The sequence below is a fragment of the Salvelinus namaycush genome, chromosome 42 (assembly GCF_016432855.1).
Source record: "Salvelinus namaycush isolate Seneca chromosome 42, SaNama_1.0, whole genome shotgun sequence".
NCBI classification, from domain to species: domain Eukaryota; kingdom Metazoa; phylum Chordata; class Actinopteri; order Salmoniformes; family Salmonidae; genus Salvelinus; species Salvelinus namaycush.
In genome coordinates, this window is record NC_052348.1 from 13174308 (window position 1) to 13195862 (window position 21555).

Here is a 21555-nt window from a genome sequence, read left to right on the forward strand (position 1 = left end):
TTAAGTCAGTATTGACAGTACAACATGTACTAGAGCTAGACACATCTAGTAGAAACAGTCAGAAGAGTTTAAAGGAATAGGCACACAGAAGTTCAGCTGAATATGGTTTCATACACTACAGCAGGGTTCCCCAACTGGCGGTAGTTTTATTTGGCCCCCCCCCCAAGCTCTGAGCAAAAAAAACTAATATATACATTATTTTTTTTCATTGTTGAACATAGACTGTACAAACACAATAAAAACAGCTCCAAGTGATTTTAATTTAAGAAAGGTTTGCAAGGTTTGAAATGATGTTTGTTTTAGTCAAACATATTCTTGCGGTCAATTTGCAGACTACAAATTTGTAATTATGTTCCGCCCCCCCCCCCGACCATACGCTCACGATAACAATCAGCCCACAGCTGAATCTAGTTGATGATCCCTGCACTACAGTATACAACATGAACAATCTGAAGTAAAATACAGACATAATAAAACCAACAAACATGTAGGAAGGCTGGTGAGAAACTTAGTATGCAAGATTTTAATTATGAGAACTCAGAGGAAACTAATACTCATTACAAATGGAGAATAAATAGATGTTCACATCGTGAGAGAACGGACAAACAAACAGCGTACAAGGAAAACCTAAAATGGTGGATAGATACATTCATGGATTGTAGATACTCACATTCACGGTAATATTTAACAGTATAGCAGTTACATGTACATAAGTATTCCTGACTTGGATAGACAGCAAAAAATACAACTGTGGCTTTAATGCACATCAACGCAGCGTTACATTATTTATAACAACCTGGAAGCACCATAAGTGAGATATCCATGCGAATTACAGTCAAGTTGTGGTTAGCTTCGATCACTGTTTGTGCTCTAATTTTAGATCAAGTTATTTTACAACTTCTTGCATTTGAGTCACTGACGGCATTTTAAAACAGACATTCACATTTCACATATTTGTTGGTTAGCTGTCTCCTTTGTTCATTGTTGCATATAAAAGGTTCCCTATGAAAAAGCATATTTGATTACAAGTGCAATACAAGTGATATTTTAGCCACTTCATTTCAACAACTAGAGGACAAGGGACAAACTATAAAATAGTAAGTGAGCAATTTTAGATTTTTCTTTCTAAAAAATTTAATATATTTGAACTGTAACACTTAAAAATAGTACACTGACGGTTTTCCTGCAATCAAAACATATACATAAATATAACTATGTACAAACTCACAAAATACAAATTACTTCTGTACCCAAGTTGAGAACATTTTAAATGCCAGTATGGTTATCAGATATACACCATTTTACACTTTCTTCTGTTGTTCCAAGTCCCTATCACCAAAATAAACAAAGGCTCTCCCACATTAAGTTGTTCGACCTGTTTGTTGTCAATAAAAACTGGTTTGTTGTCAATAAAGATAATATTTTGGAATGCTATGGGTTGAAGTCGTTTTCGAGCCAAACGACCGTGAACTGTGTTTACACTAAACTACTAAGTACCATTAGACCACAGCTCAATATATAGCGCTACCTCAAAGTGATGCTCCAAAGGCTTTGCATAATATAACCCAGTAGTTTTGAAAGAAGTGATCACGAGCCAAAACGGGTCACTGAAGATTGTGCACAATTGTGTACAATGTCATCGTACAATATGTTACGAATTTCTAAGTGCTTAAGATCTAGGACTGCATCTTTAAGGCTTGTGCAACTGGGGCATCAATGCATTCTGTGGCTCCCGAGGGCCCAATGTGATTGTAGAACAGGGAGAACTAACACATTCCATTCCATACTGCATGTGCCCATCTATTACAAGACTTTGGGCTTTTGCCATCATTTGACTGGCTCTCTTTCTCTGTGTATTACAGTATCTACACACAGCTTTTCCTTCTACCATGCTGAAATTATAGAAACGTAGAGATTCAAATAGTGGTCCTTTTAACACGTCTTGACTGCAGTGTGTGTGAGCATTTTCCTATTAGACGGATATGAATTTGTACATATTGGTCAATGATAACCCTGTACTATAAGCAGCGCCTTACTGTACCCAAAATCCCCATTCTGAGAAGTTTGTCCTGAACTCAATACTGACAATTGCTTCACGCGAAGAGACAGACTAAAACTGTTGTTCTGAACAAAACAAAGAAGCACCACAGCACAGTGATATCCACTAACAAGTACAGGTGAATGAATGAGACGCATTGAAACAAATTAGTTCAACATCATCTGGAAATAAAAAAGTGCGTTGTTGATTTTTCAGAATAACTTCCTACCAAAAACATTCTCCATGACATGCAAGTAAGAAGCACTTTCCCCCAAGTTTTCATAGACAAAGCTAATTAACATCTGGTTTGCCTTACTTGGCACAATGCAAATTACTTACACACAATGAAGAATAAGGTAAGTTCTTAGGCTTCAAGCTTCCACCAAGTTCGATGGCTTTCTACTGCAACCTTGTTTGCATCCAAAATGGCACCTAATTCCCTATGTAGTGCACTATGTTCGGCGGTCAAAAGTAGTGCACTATATAGGGAATAGGCTGCGATTTTGGAGGAAGTGAAAAGGACGTGTTCCTTGTTAAGTGCACATAATGAGTCAACAGCCTTTCTGTAGAACAGGCTCAAAACGACGGGATTATTATCAGTAAAATGGCATGTCATTGTTCCTAAGGCATTGGTTCTTGGTTAACTGTGCTTTTCCCCTGCATGTCTTGAACAGGCCCGCCCTGTGTGGAGACTATTGCACATCGATAAGGTCCACAGGAATCTCCCTCCCCATTCAAGTCTGCTTCGATCAAAGTTATCCATAACTACAGAGCTCAGATCAGATTACGCTCCCCAAGCCCTAACCTTCACCATTAGGGGTGGGAAACATAAACTGACACTAGATTAGTGTCTAGGGGTAACTTGGTACTAATGACTACCCGGGTCCACCTGTTCAGGCCCAGCGGCCGCTGGACACGAAGCTGCGGCTGAAGGAGTAGCTGGTCTCTGAGTTCTTCTGTTTCCCCCAGGCTCCGAAGGGAACCACGATAATGGTGCTGTTGTCCTCTGAGCCGTACTGAAGCGCCTGGGAGAGGAGACACCGCCACTAATAATGAACATTTGTCTCAATGTTTAACTGTTTCTTTAAATAGCCAAGAGACATATTTATTTGACAATCCATTGAGATTATTATACAGTGCCATGGAGTTCCTTTGAACTCATTAATTTGCTAGACTTACATTACATATCTCTGCTTCAACAATTTCAAAAATCCCTGCTGCTCTTTGGGATAGATGTTACCCCTACACCCTAAGTCAGTGTTTCCTAAACTCAGTCCTTGGGACCCCAAGGGGTGCACGTTTTGGTTGTTGCCCTAGCACTACACAGCTGAATCAAATAACCAACTAATCATCAAGCTTTGATCATTTCAATCAGCTGTGGGCAAAAAACAAAACGAGCACCCCTTGGGGTCCGGAGGACTGAGTTTGGGAAAAGCTGCCCTAGGGGCTGTGGTGGCTCAAAGTGACCACCCTACCTGCTCTGAGATCCTCTGGGCGGCCTCTTTGGGGTCGTGGCACTGGTTGATGACATCACAGATCTCCTGGCTGTTCATGATGAAGTTGATGCCGTCTGTGGTGAGCGCCAGGAACGAGTCGTGGACGTGATGCAGCTAGAAAAAAAATTATGTTAATACCTTATTGTCAGATGTCTACAGACAGACCATTTACATTTACATTTACGTCATTTAGCAGACGCTCTTATCCAGAGCGACTTACAGTAGAGTGCATACATTTTATTACATTTTACATACTGAGACAAGGATAACCCTACCGGCCAAACCCTCCCTAACCCGGACGACGCTATGCCAATTGTGCGTCGCCCCACGGACCTCCCGGTTGCGGCCGGCTGCGACAGAGCCTGGGCGCGAACCCAGAGACTCTGGTGGCGCAGCTAGCACTGCGATGCAGTGCCCTAGACCACTGCGCCACCCGGGAGGTGACCATGACACAAGCCAGAGATTAAGCCAGACAGGCTCCAGTGATAGAGGAAACACATTTGCCCGTCGGAGCTTAATCTGTCATTGTTCTGCGCACCCGCAGGCTAAAGACGTGATAAACCCTGCCAAGATGACCCAAACACCTCGGGGCCCAAGATGACCCAAACACCTCGGGGCCCAAGATGACCCAAACACCTCGAGGTACAAAATGGCCCAAACTGAGTGACAGACAAGGGCTAATTCCAACCTATTCCCCATCCAGTGGACTACTTTTGTCCAGCCCTGTGTGGATCTGGTCAAAATGAATGCACTATATTAGGTTCTGGTAGAGCTGGGCGATATGGACAAAAATCCATATGATGATAAATGTACTAAATTTTCACGACAACAATAAATTGAATGATAAGTTTATAACAATGTGCACCAGTTACTTTTTTTACATTACCCTTAAAACTACTACTACTACTTTCAATGTTCTGGCCATCACTGTCCCGTTAGCAATAGCCCATATTAGCAGAGTTATTTTATTTCAAACGTCATATTCCTCTAGTAACTGCTACTTATCGTTGTTATCAATATCAGTAACTTGTCCTCCAGAAATGGTCGGTGTCGATAATTGTCAGTTTTTCTTCCCAGCTCTAGGTCCAGGTCAAAAGTAGTGCACTTCATAGGGAATAAAGTGTAATTTGAGATGTATACACTCTGATACTGCACAGTAGATCATTTCTCTGAGGTGGTGACAGCAGACACTCACTGATATTCTCTTGGTCTCTGGCTCAGCGATCACCCCGGTGCTCTTGAGGTCAAAGTCCCCGATGGCGCGTGTCATGGCTAACCTGCCGTTGACGTGGGGCTGCCCCAGACTGTTCCAGGTCACCCAGCCACCGCTCTTCTTTATCCTGGAGGTAGAGACAGACAGACAGGTGGTTTTAAAGCACGGTAGAGGGCTCTTAAATGACTTACGTAGAATTGTTCAAACTTATAGTAAGATCTTAATCCATAGTACTTAGCACATTTCTATTAGTGTCCGATGTGATGGATAAAGCATGCCTCCTGCGACTCCCAACCTTACAGCTACCAACAAATGAATATCAGATCAAGTCTTTCTCGAGCCTGGATATCTGCCGTACCTCTCCTTCTCGTCCTTCCTCTCGGGGGTGTGGTCCGAGGTGAGTTTGAGGGCCTTGGCCTTGCGGCAGAGCATGGCGCGGCTGTCCCCCACGCTGCCCACCACCAGCTCTATACCGTCCCTCAGCAGGGCCACCGTGGCCGTGGAGCCAGCGCTCACCACTACACCAGGAAGTAGAGGGAAACACGTCAGGGGGGCAAACACATCTGAAGACCACACACACACACACACACACACACACACACACACACACACACACACACACACACACAACTGTAAGGCCAGACACACACAGCTAACAAGCAACACACAGAGCTGACAATCATCATATTATGGTAAACTTGTTTCTCAAAACACACAATGAATTATTCAGATACATGCTCAAAATGTATTCTCACACATTCACAGCATAGGTGGCACGTGACACACACTCACGAGTCATACTCCACAACATGAGAACAGAATGGAGGGGGAGGTTACTAGTCTAAACAAAAAGAATGGCTGAAGAGAGACAGAGAGAGTCAGACAGACATGCATGTCAGACTGTTTTAGGGTTACAGAAACAGAATGAGAGCAACTACAATACAGTCAGTGGAACTTTGGATCTCTGACCAGTGGTGTCATACAAAAATGTCAAGTTACAATGAGTGACCTAATATACAGTCCTATTTACAGTGTACTGGCCCATGGCAGAATACAGAAAGCAGCAGTGACAGACATGCATCCTTTAGAATCAGATAGCGCTTATCAGGACTATCACCATGGTGATCAAATATATAGGTGAGAGCTCTAGGCTAATGCCTCTCAATAATTAAGTGTATAACACTTCAAATTTCACAACTAAGTTTCTATGTGTCATGTTTTGTACACATGGTGATTTGTGTTTTGTTCCCTCTTGGGTGTCCTTAGCAACCATTTGCATGGTAACAGCCTACAGTTTCTGATTTTACAATGATCCTTATACAGCTGTTCAAATCAACTTGTGTGAGAGAAATAGAAAAGGAGAGAGGAGAGAGAAAGATGAGGAACCTTCCAGTAGTCCAGGATAGGACCCGCTGGACTCTCCATTATCTAGCCCCCCTTCTCCTTCCATAAAGGTGCCTGGTGCCTCCAGCTCTTAGCTGGCTCCGCTGCTGTCGTAAATAACATGCACACACACACACAGGGCATATTGGGACATTTCACGCCGTCTGTGGCTGACATTTTGGCCACACACTCAAGCTAAACTGATTGACTGTCACCATCTTGGCGGTTAAACTAGGCCTTTCTCAGAGAAAACGGTTGATATTCTATGACTGCTAACATCTGGGTCTCCAGGCGACCTTTACAAAAGAAAATGGCTGCCAAAGGAACTGAAGGTAAACTTGATCCAGTATCTTGGAAGGGTGCATGCACTACAAGAGGACAACCCTGATTCTTATCTGCAGGGCATCCAGTGGAGTTGTTTGTTTAGAATGCTTGTCTGCCACAAGCATGTCCTAACCTGTGCTTTGCAGTCTGAGAAAGGTGACCCTGGGTATTAATGTTTAGCTTTCACAGCACTGGAGGCAGTGACTGAAAATTCACGTTAGCTCCATTTAGGATCGGTTAAGTCATCATAGCTCTTGGCAGAGCAGTCACATTGATAAGTTAGGCTATTCATTAATATTTCAGCACAAGCTAATCTAAAGACTTTAGCTTCAAAACTGGGTGAAGTTTAACATAAAAACAAAAACTCAGTGCGGTCTACGTACATTGTCAGTACAGAGAGAGTCTATCTACATTGTCAGTACAGAGAGAGTCTATATACATTGTCAGTACAGAGACGGTCTATCTACATTCCCTGACGTGTAACATCACAGATGGAACCTACCATGAGGGAAGAAGTGGAGGTGTCTTGCCAAGGCTTTGTCCAGCTCAAGGAATGCTTTAGTAAGAACAACTTCCAGATTGTCCTCCTCTGCTACAAGATCCCTGAAATAACACCAAAACACATTCAATCAATCAGATTCATTACCTGCCATCTCAATGGTCTCAGCCTGACCTCTTAAGAGATTTTGCAAGTATAAAAAGGATAAAAACTAAATTGAAGTGCATTTTTTCTCCAGTCCATTCAACAAACATTAGGCCCTAAACTGATCCTACAGGCCAATGCCCTGACTAAACACAGATCATAAAACCCAGCCAGATGACTTACTTAATGTACTTCTCCATGTACTTGTCGCAGAAGTCTGCCGCCTCAGGCCCTCCGTGGCCGTCGAACACGGCAAAGTAGAGGATATTGTCTGTCATCTGGGAGACCTGGAAGCGGTCCTCGTTCTCCCGCCGGTGGCCGATGAGCGAGGCGCAGCCCACCTTGGACAGGCTGACCTTGGGGATGGGCTTGCCGTACTTGATGGAGGGCGACAGGTTGATGGGCTCGTCTATGCGGTTGTCCCAGATGCCAAACGAGTCCCAGGTGGTAGGCTTGCCGCTGCTGTCCGGGTCGAAGCGCGTGTTGCTGGCCCGCAGGAGGCCCAGGTGGAGAGGCCGTTGGAGGGGGAGGTCATCCTGCAGGGGTAGGACACTCACTAGGGCTGTCTGGAGGAAACCCCTTTGTCGCATGGCCTGAGTCCCCCCCGACCGAGCCAGGTGGATGAGAGTGGAGGCTGACATGGTCTCCAACCCAGCAACAGCAGCAGACGATTCCTCGCGGGGAGAGAGATCCTCTGGCCAACAACACAGGTTACCCTAGAGCAGTCTTCTGGACTGCAAATAGGCTAACAATTGGGGAAGAATGATAGATAGCTATTAGATTGAATGTCAGCTTTCCTAGGCCTGCTGTGTTCTGCCAGCTATAGAGCGGCTGCGTTCCAATAGATGTCACGGGAATGGATGGTGGCTGGATTGATATTTCTATGTTTGTTGATGCAGGATACTCTCTCTGTCTTCCTGTGTCTCTCGACTCCATACAACAGAAAATGCATGTGAAATAGCCTACTTAATTAAATCAAATGTTCTTCTCTATTCCATATGTAGGCCTAGCCACATCTTAAGATAGGTTACGTGGAACTTTATAGTGCAGTTTTAAGGCCTCGGTCATCATTGGTCTAACATGCTAAGCTGTAAGTGTCAGAGTGCTTCACTTGCTGTGTTGCCGACATTTCTTCTTTGTCACACCTGTCCTGAAGCATTCTGAACATTTGTCAGAATCAGTTGATAAAATAATGCAGTTATCACTTATCGTTAACTGGTGCAGCTAAAGAGCGTGAACACTAGACAGGAGTCAACAGCACTTGTTATTTTATTACAGCTGAATAAATAAATATCTAATTATTAAAAATATTTCAGAAGGCTCATTAACAGGCATGCACAAAAGTATACATAGATTGAAAAAAAAAATAATGATTGACAATGTTAACGTTAGTCCATTACTGCAGCGAATTTTTCTAATGTCAACACAAACTTGACCAACGCGCATGACGCAACACCATATCCCATAATGAACAAGCTAACTTGCTAACTAGCAACCAAACAAGCTACTGCTTGGCTAACGTTAGTTAGATAGCTGCAGTGCTGTGCATAATGTTAACTAATAGTTTCGCCAACGACCCCTGTTTATTTCATCACACTAACATTAAATAGTAAGGATAGACGATAAAGTATTCCTAATTTGACACTATTGTTTAGCTCATTTGCTAGGTAGAGCTATGCTAACAGCAACTAGCAAAATAATTCATGATTTGCGCAGCCTATCTCCCGCCCTTGGACAACAATCACATTTCTTCGGTATTTCTCTGCAGAAAATGTTGTATTCTTACCTTTAACTCTTTAGAACGTCTTCGTATATGTTGCAAAAGCTGCACAGCGTACAGTTAAATTAATCAACAGTGTCCGTGTGTTGAGTGCTGAACGATATCAAACAAGAAGAGGAACTGCGCCTGTCACCCGCGCAGCGCGAATCAGCATGCTGGAAACATTTACGCCTCCCTCCCACCCGGTTGTCACTAGTTACCACAGCCACAAAGTCATTGACTAAAATGAATGAAAACAGAAAATAGCTTTTTGGTCTTAATTTAAGGTTATGGTTAGGTATGAGGATAAGGTTAGGGAAAGGTTTAAAGTCAGATCTTAAGAAGATAAATTGTAGAAATAGTTGGGGTTTAGACACAATTATGACTTTATGGATGTGGTAACTAGTAGCTCACTCTCTCTCTCACACACACACACACACACACGTAGAGCCCAATATAGCCAACCTATGTGGACTACCCTTTAGTCATCAGTCAATCATCACATCATCATGTTCTGCTGGGGAGACGGTTCGAGTGGACAGTTTGGTCTAAACTTTGAGAATGTGTCTGTTCCTATAGCAGGGAATATATTCTCTGATAAAGTCACAGAAATTGTTTGTGGGGAGCAACACACTTTATTTCTCACGGTAGATGGCAGGATCCTATCATGCGGGCGCAACTCAAAGGGACAACTTGGTAGACAGAAGAAAAGAGATTCAAAACGACCAGGTAATACATCATTTAATTATATCTGACTTTTTGGGTGCAAGGATCGCTATGTAGGCTAGTTCAGATTAAAGCCCTGCTAAAAGGATGCTTGCTTCTGAATTATTTTATTCTTTATCATTATGGTAACATTTTCTGTTCACTATATTGTTCATAATTACAGATTATATTAAAATGTGTAGTAGCCAATATTTAGCCTAGTGAACTTTACCACAACTTTCAGAAATTGGTACGCTATCCCTCAATAAAACTACAACATCGGCTCACAGTTGAGTTTCAGTTTCGTTTCTCCATCCAAATCAGAGGAACGAAGGTGAACTGTTGCTATGTTCACAGGCATTATAAACAAATTATTAAAGTCAATCAAAACAATTGCACACCTCGGTGAACTCATTTATCATCAGGGTGTTAAACTGCCCTAGTGGCACCAGGGAATCCAAATGTAATGGTATTTAACCCTTTCCAAGACATGGGACTTCCAAATAAAACTGTTCTACCCGTTTCAGCCCCAGTGGAGGGTCTGAGGGCCGTGGTCTCTGTGGCTTGTGGTCAGGACCACTCTGTAGCTGTGTGCGCGTCAGGACAGGTGTACTCCTGGGGGGCAGGAGGTGAGGGACAGCTGGGCATCGCCCTTACTACTGTCTCCAAAGTCCCCAGGCCAAGGCAAGGAAACCTCAACTTCAAATTGAAATAGATATTGATAGTTAAATATCATCCATGATTTACATTGTCAAGTAATGAGAGCCCTCTTGGATTCCACTGATCACTAACAAAGACAATATGTACTAGATGTCTCCTTTTTTTTTCACAGACCAGTTCCAATACCTTCGCCCTTGCCGATAACAGTGATACAGGTTGCTTGTGGAAATTCCCATTCGTTGGCCCTGACTAAAGGTATAACATACTGTACCTACTGATGTATCTCACACAGACTACATTCCATCTAAACTATGATAACCACATGCATCAGGTAGACTACACTTAGAAAAAAGGTGCTGTCTTGAACCTAAAAGGGTTATTCAGCAGTCCCAATAGGAAAACCCATTGGATAACTGTTTTTGGTTAAAGGTAGAACCCTTTTGGGTTCCATGTAGAACCCTCTGGTTCTACTTGGAACCCAAAAGGGTTATACCTGGAACCAAAAAGGGTTATCCTATGAGGACAGCCGAAGAACCCTTTTGGAGCCCTTGTTTATAAGAGTGTACATCAAAAGGGCAGTGAGATGATATTTACACAATTGGTTAGGAAAGAATGTAACTCTGGAATTGTTGTGATGTAATGGAATATGTCATTTCTTTGTCTTCTACAGGAGGACAGGTGTTCTCGTGGGGTCTGAACAGTCATGGACAGCTGGGCCTGGGGAAGGGAGTCCCTCTGCAGCCCATACCTTCCCTGGTGCTCTCCCTCACTGGAGTCCCAGTGACCCAGGTAGCAGCCGGAGGAACCCACACTCTGGCCCTCACCCTCCCAGGCCTGGTCTACTGCTGTGGGGCGAACAGGGCTGGGCAGCTGGGACTCAACCGTGTGGATGAGAAAGGTACTACGGCACTCTACCTCACTTCGTACGCTACTTGTTAATTTGTTAATTTGAACTTGGATTCCTTTGTTATAACCACTAAGTCATTTTCCAGATGTATTATAATGAGTGGGAACATTGCATGATGCTTGTATGATGCTTGTTCCCCCTGCCAGGCCGGTTCAACATCTGTGCTGTGCCTGCTCTCAGAGTCTTGGGGGTTTCCTTCATCAGCTGTGGAGAGACGCATTCTGCTGTTCTCACCAAGGTATCATACTATTACTGTGGAGAGGGACACTGCTGTTCTCACCAAGGTATCATACTATTACTGTGGAGAGGCACATTCTGCTGTTCTCACCAAGGTATCATACTATTACTGTGGAGAGGGACACTGCTGTTCTCACCAAGGTATCATATTATTACTGTGGAGAGGAACATTCTGCTGTTCTCACCAAGGTATCATACTATTACTGTGGAAAGGGACACTGCTGTTGTCACCAAGGTGTCATACTATTACTGTGGAGAGGGACACTGTTGTTCTCACCAAGGTATCATACTATTACTGTGGAGCGGGACACTGCTGTTCTCACCAAGGTATCATACTATTACTGTGGAGAGGGACACTGCTGTTCTCACCAAGGTATCATACTATTACTGTGGAGAGGCACATTCTGCTGTTCTCACCAAGGTATCATACTATTACTGTGGAGAGGCACATTCTGCTGTTCTCACCAAGGTATCATACTATTACTGTGGAGAGGGACACTGCTGTTCTCACCAAGGTATCATACTATTACTGTGGAGAGGGACACTGCTGTTCTCACCAAGGTATCATACTATTACTGTGGAGAGGCACATTCTGTTGTTCTCACCAAGGTATCATACTATTACTGTGGAGAGGGACACTGCTGTTCTCACCAAGGTATCATACTATTACTGTGGAGAGGGACACTGCTGTTCTCACCAAGGTATCATACTATTACTGTGGAGAGGCACATTCTGCTGTTCTCACCAAGGTATCATACTATTACTGTGGAGAGGGACACTGCTGTTCTCACCAAGGTATCATACTATTACTGTGGAGAGGGACACTGCTGTTCTCACCAAGGTATCATACTATTACTGTATTTTCACTGAAGGCTCCAAGGGAGAAGTTGGTGTGAAAGGAGACAAATCCGACAGCAGTTCATTAAGTTCATAAAAAGTATTTAATGTCCTAAACAGTGGGCCCACTGGGAGATAGTTCTGCACACAAAGTCAGCATCCTCGTGACGATACAATTCATCACATATTGGTAAATAAAGCCAGTTATACAAAATTACCTTGAACAGAGGTGAAAAACAAACGATCAACTGTCTGGATACACAATGAACCATACAAGTTGTTATCTGAGTGCATGAATACAGTCTCATACTAAATGAGAAGTTACAGTTTATTACAGAATAGAAAGTCACAGGTTATACAGAATATGTCCTGATTATGGCTTTTAATACAGATCGAGCTTTAGGGCTACCAGAGTAAAGGTCATTTCAGTGTGTCGACCCTTCAATACTATTATACTGTCTCTTTAAGAAGTGATTAGGGCCCTGACCGGACCAGACCAGGAACAACTCTGGGACCTGACATGTAACAACTGGTTCTGGTTCTTTGTGGTCTTTAGGGTGGACAGGTGTTCACCTTTGGGGAGGGAAGCCGAGGCCAGCTTGGGCACAACGCATCAGCTAACGAAATCCTACCCAAACTGGTAGAGGGTATGGATGGACTGGTCTCACAGATAGCATGTGGCAGGTAATGACCAACAGCATAATGCTACTTATACACACAGATAGGAAACCAACCTTGAACATTCTCAGTCTGACTGTGTTTTTGTCTTACTGTAACTCTGCCAGCCATCACACCCTGGTGCTGGGGTCCTCAGGTCAACTCTGGGCCTTTGGCAGTGGGGTCAAAGGTCAGCTTGGGACTGGCAACACAGAGGGCAGCTTGCGACCCACCTCAGTGCTGCTGAAAGGGGCTTCTGGTGGGGCAGCAACAGTCATACAGAACGGTACCAGATACAATGTCTATTTAATTGTCTTCTATTCTATTTTGTATTTGATTCTATTCAATTATATAATGCAGCTACATACTGACTCTGTAGTGTTTGGGTGACTGAATTAGAACACATACATAACGAGACTTGATGCCCTACAACCTCTTCTTTTCTTTTTTTTACCAGACATGAAGATATCAGTGGGATGGAATTCAAACTTCATTTACACCGCTGAGGTGATGTTTCTGACCTTTTATACCTCAGTAAAAGGGATACTGGAACATTCTAAATGTCTCAAGCAGCTAATTCATGTTTGAGATATTCAACTTTATTATATTGCTTTATCTGCCTTGGTAGAGTTCTGAAAGAGAACAGCCAATTGGGAGGTTAGATAAAGCCAAGCTGCAAAAATGGCTGACGATGAAGCAAGGAAATACAGAGGCTCAAAGGTTAATTTATTATTTACATTGAATATTAAAACATACAATCAACCGTAGACAAAGGTTCTTTGTTAGTTTAAAACATTTTTTCTCGCAAACTCAAAATGAAATAAAAAAACATTTATTTTAAAGTTATATTTCTTATAGTATAATTGTACTGAAACATCAAATGTGTCCACATTTGTTCCAACAGAGAAATATCCTTGATGTTCTCAACAAGTTCAAGTCTTGTGGCCAGTTTCACCAAAGCCAGGTAAGCGATTTTAAAATGGAAGGTTAGGATAGTTTATAATGAACACTGTGTGTGTACAGTATGTTGTGTCAATGATAATACTATACCCATGCTATTCCCTCTACCAGTGAGTCTCCATCAACTAAAGCTGCAGGAGCTTTGAGAGTGGACCTAGAGGCTGCTAGCCAGGCTTTTGATCAGCTCTTCAACATCCCATGGATCAGGAAATCAGCTAAGATTAACTCACTCTTCAAAGACTTAAACAGATATCAACAATCCATTAAATATCAATATATATTTTGAATGGAGGATCATGATAGCATAATGTAACTGTCTTCATGTCTATATATATTCTCCATACAGGTAAATATATTGCCACTGGTGGACAATATTTTCAGTTCAGCAGCTGTCATCAAGTCACCAGAGATCTTTCTGATACTACCCACAATCCCTCTTTTCCACGAGGACCACAACGTCATGAACATGGTCATGACTTTAGCAATAGTTATCGATGAGGATCTGAATGAAACGGCCATGAACATTTTAAGTAAATAACATCTGACCTTTTCAGTTTATCAGCAAATTTGGCATCAGTATCATTTTACAGAATTGTATTATAATAGAAGCATAGCTGACATTGTGACACATTACCATATATTATAAGATCATATTTTTTTGCTCAGGCAATATCATTTACATATTTTGGACTTTTGTATTCTTATACCATCTTATAGAAGAGTGGTGGTCCTCAATGGAGACAAACATCATGACTAAGCACATTCTGATGTGGAAGAATGCCCTGTCATTCATGCTGAGGAACGGTCTTCTGGCTACCCACAACCCCGGAGTCAAATTCCTGCTGGAAGCCCTCAAGTCCCTCCACAGAGTCAGTGTCTATGTCAATCATTTTTATAATCCTCCTGACCATTTTCTGTAGGTGCTGTCTGTCAGTATTGTTGATCATGCCCTAACGTACTTCATATTGTGAACTGCAAGGCAGATGTGCAAATCTATTTTGATGCTGCCATTATCTTATGTCAAAGGCAAACAAAAGGGCCGGAAGAACCCAGGAAGTTCCAGCCAGTACCTTTTATGTGGAAGAGATCAACGGTAGTGTTATTCTATTGGAGGATGTGAAGCTTTGGCGTTTTTGGTCAACAAGGGAGGTAATAAAATAACCAAATCATCTGTAAATTACTAAAATGTTAGAATGATAAAGTGGTGGAATCTGGTTTCACTTGTCCAGTTCTTTCAGTGCAGATTGATGGAATGAGACAACGAGATTGAACCCATGTAGACTATTGAGATGCACTTTCATTTTTCTTTTGTGTCACTTCTAGGACACAGAGGTGACACCAGTCATCTTTTGCCGTTACCCATTTGTGTTGAGTCTGATCTGCAAGATGGCGATTTTCAACAGTAATGCACTTTATACAAAGGTATACTGTATTATTCCACTGGCTGTTTTATATCCTTTTATTGAATCTTTGTTTTCAAGTATACCATCGCCTACCCAGTGGTTTCCAAAGACCAGTCTGTATATCACTCTAAATAGACACTGGAGCTGACCCTGTATATAGCTTACTTACTTTTTCGTGTTCTTATTTCAATTTCTTGTGTGTTTATGTTCTACTTAACTTAAAAATATATATATATGTGTATATATAGTACTACTGATATTGATTACTGCATTGTTGGGAAAATGCAAGCAGGAAAGTTCTTTCACTGTACTTGTGCACGTGACATAATTTTTTTTTTAAACTAGTGTATATTTATATATTGCAGGTGGTTCACAAAGTCACCCACCGGCTGACGGTGATGTATCCTTCTGGAACGTTCCGAGACAACCCAGAATCTCCCCCTGCTCCAGTCTTCCAGTTGACCTTAAGGCGCCCGTCTCTCATCGAAGACACCTTCAGACAACTGGGTGCTGCAGATCATGACTACTTCCAGAGAGAACTTGTGGTAAAATTATGACAACCTGAATTAGGAAGGACAAATGTTGTTAAAAGCTTTTCACAAGACGATGTTAGAACTAACAATGTTAGGGAGTCTCTATGGGGGTGCCACAGGGTTCAATTCTTGGGCCGACTCTCTTCTCTGTATACATCAATGATGTCGCTATTGCTGCTGGTGAGTCTCTGATCCACCTCTACACAGACGACACCATTCTATATACTTCTGCCCCTTCTTTGGACACTGTGTTAACAACCCTCCAGACGAGCTTCAATGCCATACAACTCTCCTTCCGTGGCCTCCAACTGCTCTTAAATACAAGTAAAATTAAATGCATGCTCTTCAACCGATCACTGCCTGCACCTGCCCGCCCGTTCAGCATCACTACTCTGGAAGGTTCTGACTTAGAATATGTGGACAACTACAAATACCTAGGTGTCTGGTTAGACTGTAAACTCTCCTTCCAGACTCACATCAAACATCTCCAATCCAAAGTTAAATCTAGAATTGGCTTCCTATTTCGCAACAAAGCATCCTTCACTCATGCTGCCAAACATACCCTCGTAAAACTGACCATCCTACCGATCCTCGACTTCGGCGATGTCATTTACAAAATAGCCTCCAACACACTACTGTACTCAACAAATTGGATGCAGTCTATCACAGTGCCATCTGTTTTGTCACCAAAGCCCCATATACTACCCACCACTGTGACCTGTACGCTCTCGTTGGCTGGACCTCGCTTCATACTCGTCACCAAACCCACTGGCTCCAGGTCATCTACAAGACACTGCTAGGTAAAGTCCCCCCTTATCTCAGCTCGCTGGTCACCATAGCAGCACCCACCCGTAGCACGCGCTCCAGCAGGTATATGTCACTGGTCACCCCCAAAGCCAATTCCTCCTTTGGCCGCCTCTCCTTCCAGTTCTCTGCTGCCAATGACTGGAAAGAACTACAAAAATCTCTGAAACTGGAAACACTTATCTCCCTCACTAGCCTTAAGCACCAGCTGTCAGAGAAGCTCACAGATCACTGCACCTGTACATAGCCCATCTATAAATAGCCCAAACAACTACCTCTTCCCCTACTGTATTAATTTAGCTCCTTTGCACCCCAGTATTTCTACTTTGCACATTCATCTACTGCAAATCTACCATTCCAGTGTTTTACTTGCTATATTGTATTTACTTCGCCACCATGGCCTATTTATTGCCTTTACCTCCCTTATCTCACCTCATTTGCCCACATTGTATATAGACTTATTTTTCTACTGTATTATTGACTGTATGTTTGTTTTACTCCATGTGTAACTCTGTATTGTTGTATGTGTCGAACTGCTTTGCTTTATCTTGGCCAGGTCGCAGTTGTAAATGAGAACTTGTTCTCAACTAGCCTACCTGGTTAAATGAAGGTGAAATAAAAAAGAACTCAACCTAAACGCTCCTGATGCTTTATCCCTCAGGTGCAGTTTGTGGAGGACATGAAGCTGTCGCTCGTCAACATAAGGGACTTTTTCCTCCATGTGTTTAAAGAGCTGTTGGCATCTTGAGATGTTCATGTACAACGACACCAAGACACTGGTCTGGTTCCCTGCCAAGGTAAGAACTTGAATTAGGGAATTACGATGTCATTACTGTAGAATAAATCACTGCACTCTCAAGCAAATTCAAATTGGTGAGTAAGAAATGTTAGATTATTCAAAAAATAATCTAAATACATTTAGTCAGTTAATAGCAAAAAAAAAGAGATTCAACCATTACAGTAGTGCCACTGTCTACACTGTATCAATCAATATAGCATTGTTTACAAGTATAATCACCATCACCCCCTACTCTCCCCCTGATGTACCAAGGTTTTATAATTGTACACATTCACAGCTAAAAGCTGAATTGCAGTATACAGACACCAACATAATACAACAAAGGAGATAAAAGTTATTTTAAGAAGAATGGTGCCTGCTCTTGTTTATTCTTGACCTCTGCCTTGACTCATGTGCCACCTACCTTTACTACCAGCCCAGAGTGGAGGAGAAGAGCTACTTCCTGTTTGGTGTCTTGTGTGGCATGGCCCTGTACAACCACAACATTGTATACCTGCCCTTCCCTCTGGCCCTGTTCAAGAAGATGGTGGGGGTCAAGCCCTCACTGGAGGACCTGAGAGAGTTTGACCCTGTTGTGGGAGGGTACGTTTGTATTTTAGAATGTACATTTTAGCATTGAATTAGTATCCCTTAGAAATTGATTAAAATGTTTCAACATTCATTTATTTTCATTGTAATTGAAGGAGTTTGCGGTACCTCTTGGAGGACTACACTGATGATGATGTTGAAGAAAACCTGGACATGACCTTCACCGTATGTATAATATTGTATTCAAACTTGAGCTGTGAAATATCCCTAGATACAGTATGTGAATAGTGGTAAAACTGTGTATTTTCATCAGGTCATCTGGGATGACCAGAAGGTGGAGCTTGATCCCAAAGAAACAGGAAAATCAGTCACAAGTTTTAACAAGTAAGGGTACAGCAACTTTTACTCCTACAGATGTAAGATCTGAATTTGATCCCCCTGTTGCAGGAGAACTTTCCTGCAATGCAGGACATTTTAAAAGTGTAGAATATATTTGAGGTTTAAAAAGGCTTCAGACTTGATTTTCCCTTACAAAAAATGTATCAACCCCTACAAAAATGTTAATTAATTATAATCCACATAATAATTCACATTTCCTGTTGCTGCAGGATTATTTTCCTGCTGTAGCAAACTGGCTCACATTACGGTCTATTGTCTGTAATGCATAATACAATGTTGCAATTTTAGAAGTTAGAAATTACAACAAGCATGCTTTCTGCTTGTTCTGTTTTTAAAAATATTAAAATGCCATTAATTATTTTTACAGGAAGCAGTTTGTTGATGCCTACGTGAACCTTGCCTTCAACCAATCAGCGGAGAAGGTATTTGAAGAGTTCAGGAGAGGCTTCTTCAAGGTGTGTGACAGGGACGTGGTGGAGTTGTTCCAGCCTGAGGAGCTCAGGGGAGTCATGGTGGGGAAAGAGGACTACGACTGGGACACGCTCAAACAGGTATACATATACAATATATATATACAACCATCATTCATTACGGTACTCAGTATGGGGCTGGGTACTGACTTGAGAAATTAGGGCATAAATCAGTCAGTGTTGATGCATTTATATCAATGGGGGATTTGCTTTGATGTTCAAGTTATGGGTACGTATCTCAAGTTAGGACTGGGACTAGGAGATAATGTGTAATACATTGCCTAGCTATACATGGTGCTTTGTGACATACTGTGTGACTTTGAGTGGTGAATCGTTTAAATGACGTGTGAGTTTAATATTGTTTAATTATTGCTGCCATTTGTTTGGTTTGTATGTCCAGAACACTGTGTATGATGGAGAGTACCATGCCAGACATCCCAACATCGTCACATTCTGGGAGGCTTTTGAGGAACTGACAGACGACCAAAAGAAAGCTTTCCTCCGTAAGTATGGCACTAAATTGCTCTCGGTTGAGTAAAACTGGAGGAACCATACAGTCTTTCATAATGCTGGTTCAGGGTTTTGTCTGCATATTTGAACTTCCTGTTCGACAAGAGCATTTACAAACAAAATGTGTCTGAACACATTTGACATTTTAGTAATTTAGCAGACGCTCTTATCCAGAGCGACTTACAGGAGCAATTAGGGTTAAGTGCCTTACTCAAAAGCACAACAACATATTTTTCACCTAGTCGGTTCAGGGATTCAAACCAGCTACCTTTCGATTACTGGCCCAACGCTCTTAATCACTAGGCTACCTGCCGCACAATGACATTCACTACGTTTCTTCCCATTCCATCTACCTTTCACTCTCTCTCCCCTCCTTCTCAGTGTTCCTGACGGGCTGTGATCGCGCTCCCATCCTGGGCATGGACAAGATCCAGATGAAGGTAGCAGTCCTGCAGAATTCTACTGAACTACATTTCCCAGAATCCCTTACCTGCCACTTCCTACTGCTGCTCCCTATCTACCCCTCCAAGGAGATGCTGCTGGCCAGGCTCAAAGAGGCAGTGGCCCACAACAGAGGCTTCTGGAAGGAGTAATGGACACCATATACAGGCTCCTGCTGTGTTCATAATTTCATTCAATATGTTTCTTACATGTCAATATATCTCTTCAGTTTAGCCTAGGATTTTGGTTATAGCCGCCTTCTAGGTTCAGATTTGCCACTTTTTAAAAACTTTTAAATGTTGCCTTTTTCCTTGGCTTTTTCTATTGAAAATGTGAATTGCAAATCTAGGATATGTAGGCCTACATTATTATAGAAAAAACATTCCTTCACTTAATGTCTACTAATTCTGAGTGATATATAAAAATAAATTTTTTATTCAGTAATATACATTCAAGAGCCTACTTATTTATGCATGTTTTCTTTATTGATATAGTGTGGCATTTTATGTAATTCTACAATAGTGTGGCATTTGATGTAATTCTACATGTGTATATCCTTTTTTTCTGGACACGTCTGCATCTTTTGACATATATGTCTGTATCTTGTTTTATTGACGGACTAATTCTTTATGTATCTAATAAATAGAGATGATTAGTTCACCTCAAAGTGTTTTCTTTTATCAATGGGAACTGCTGTCAGCATTTTGATGCAGTGGTGTGGTTTCTCCAACAACGTGCATAACCTTCCCAGCTAGCACATAACGTTCCTAGAACCATATGTTTCTTAGAGCTTGGTGAGAGCGTGGTTGTCCTATGGTTTTGCATACAACTTTCCCATAACGTTTCCTCAGGGTTCTATTTAAATGAATGTTCTCAAATTGTTCAGAGAACAATGTTCTTCCATGGGAATTTCAGGACTTCAGCATAACGTTTTCTACAGTTTCTCATGTTCTATTTAAAGTAATATTCTCAGAACATTAGGGAAACTGTCATAAACATAATTCAAAGGATGTTGGAAGAATGTTATTTAAAAACATATTCCTTTCCGAGCATAAACAAAATTCTATATCTTGTTATGCGTGTTCGGGTGTGTTGGCTGCACCCACTAATTGGCCACACTTGATCTTAATGAGTGCTTGTTTCCTTTGAAATGGGGTCTGTTTGAATAGACTTAAATGAACAGCTTTCTATGAGTTCAAAAAACATGGCATGCATGCTCCATCCTAGTGGTGCAGTGGACTAATTCCATGGCTAGAGAGCAGAGAGATCATGGGTTTGAATCTCACTGACACCATGCAACATTTAAAAATGGTTTGCATGATTAATGCCTAAGCAAATCAATTGTGCTTGGAGTTCAAAACAGTTAACCTAAACTAGCAGTTATTAAAAGTCTTATTGAAACAGTATCAGGACATTTAATTACCATCAAATAACCTTTAATTTCTGTTCTCAATGGTAATAAAACCCCCAATTAACTCACAGGGAACCATATAATAACCTCCCTTTCAACCTAAAAATGTAAGTCCCCAGAACAGGCAAAATTTTTGCTTCCACTCTCAGAATGTTTAAAATATGTTCAGTTTTAACCGTCAGGAAATGTATGGCTTCGTCTCCAGAACCAATGGAAAACAAAAAAACGTATGTCCCCACAACTTCCAAGGATCCAAATGTGCTAACTGGGGTGTTTGTTTGATTGAAATACTTTACCTGGCGCCTGTTCCGTTTGCTCAGGCCATTCCCATTGTGGCAGAAGTTTCTGTTTGTAGAAAAATAACTCAAGTTTCGTTTTCGTTCCTTGCTGTTATTTCATATGGTGGCGTTCATCCATTTCCCTTTCAGAACGCACTGA

General features: G+C 41.9%; 2 protein-coding genes across 2 annotated transcripts; one reads left to right on the top strand and one right to left on the bottom strand.

The window, feature by feature from the left end:
• Nucleotides 1-495: 495 nt before the first annotated feature.
• Nucleotides 496-8992, bottom strand: LOC120034927 (protein phosphatase 1K, mitochondrial-like). The gene is made up of 7 exons (XM_038981628.1): nucleotides 8884-8992; nucleotides 7281-7842; nucleotides 6957-7057; nucleotides 5106-5265; nucleotides 4730-4874; nucleotides 3514-3648; nucleotides 496-3063 (listed from the first exon to the last, which is right to left on the bottom strand). Exons 2-7 carry the CDS (start codon nucleotides 7736-7738, stop codon nucleotides 2932-2934), a joined length of 1131 nt encoding a protein of 376 aa, XP_038837556.1. The 5' UTR covers nucleotides 7739-7842; nucleotides 8884-8992; the 3' UTR covers nucleotides 496-2931.
• Nucleotides 8993-9359: 367 nt separating this feature from the next.
• On the top strand, nucleotides 9360-17883 carry LOC120034787 (probable E3 ubiquitin-protein ligase HERC6). Its single transcript, XM_038981397.1, has 18 exons — nucleotides 9360-9585; nucleotides 10089-10245; nucleotides 10394-10476; nucleotides 10892-11119; nucleotides 11275-11366; nucleotides 12759-12886; nucleotides 12988-13145; nucleotides 13317-13366; nucleotides 13488-13579; nucleotides 13764-13823; nucleotides 13931-14033; nucleotides 14166-14349; nucleotides 14537-14688; nucleotides 14846-14968; nucleotides 15143-15241; nucleotides 15588-15767; nucleotides 17221-17356; nucleotides 17774-17883. Exons 1-17 carry the CDS (start codon nucleotides 9366-9368, stop codon nucleotides 17305-17307), a joined length of 2196 nt encoding a protein of 731 aa, XP_038837325.1. The 5' UTR covers nucleotides 9360-9365; the 3' UTR covers nucleotides 17308-17356; nucleotides 17774-17883.
• The last annotated feature ends 3672 nt before the right edge of the window (nucleotides 17884-21555 follow it).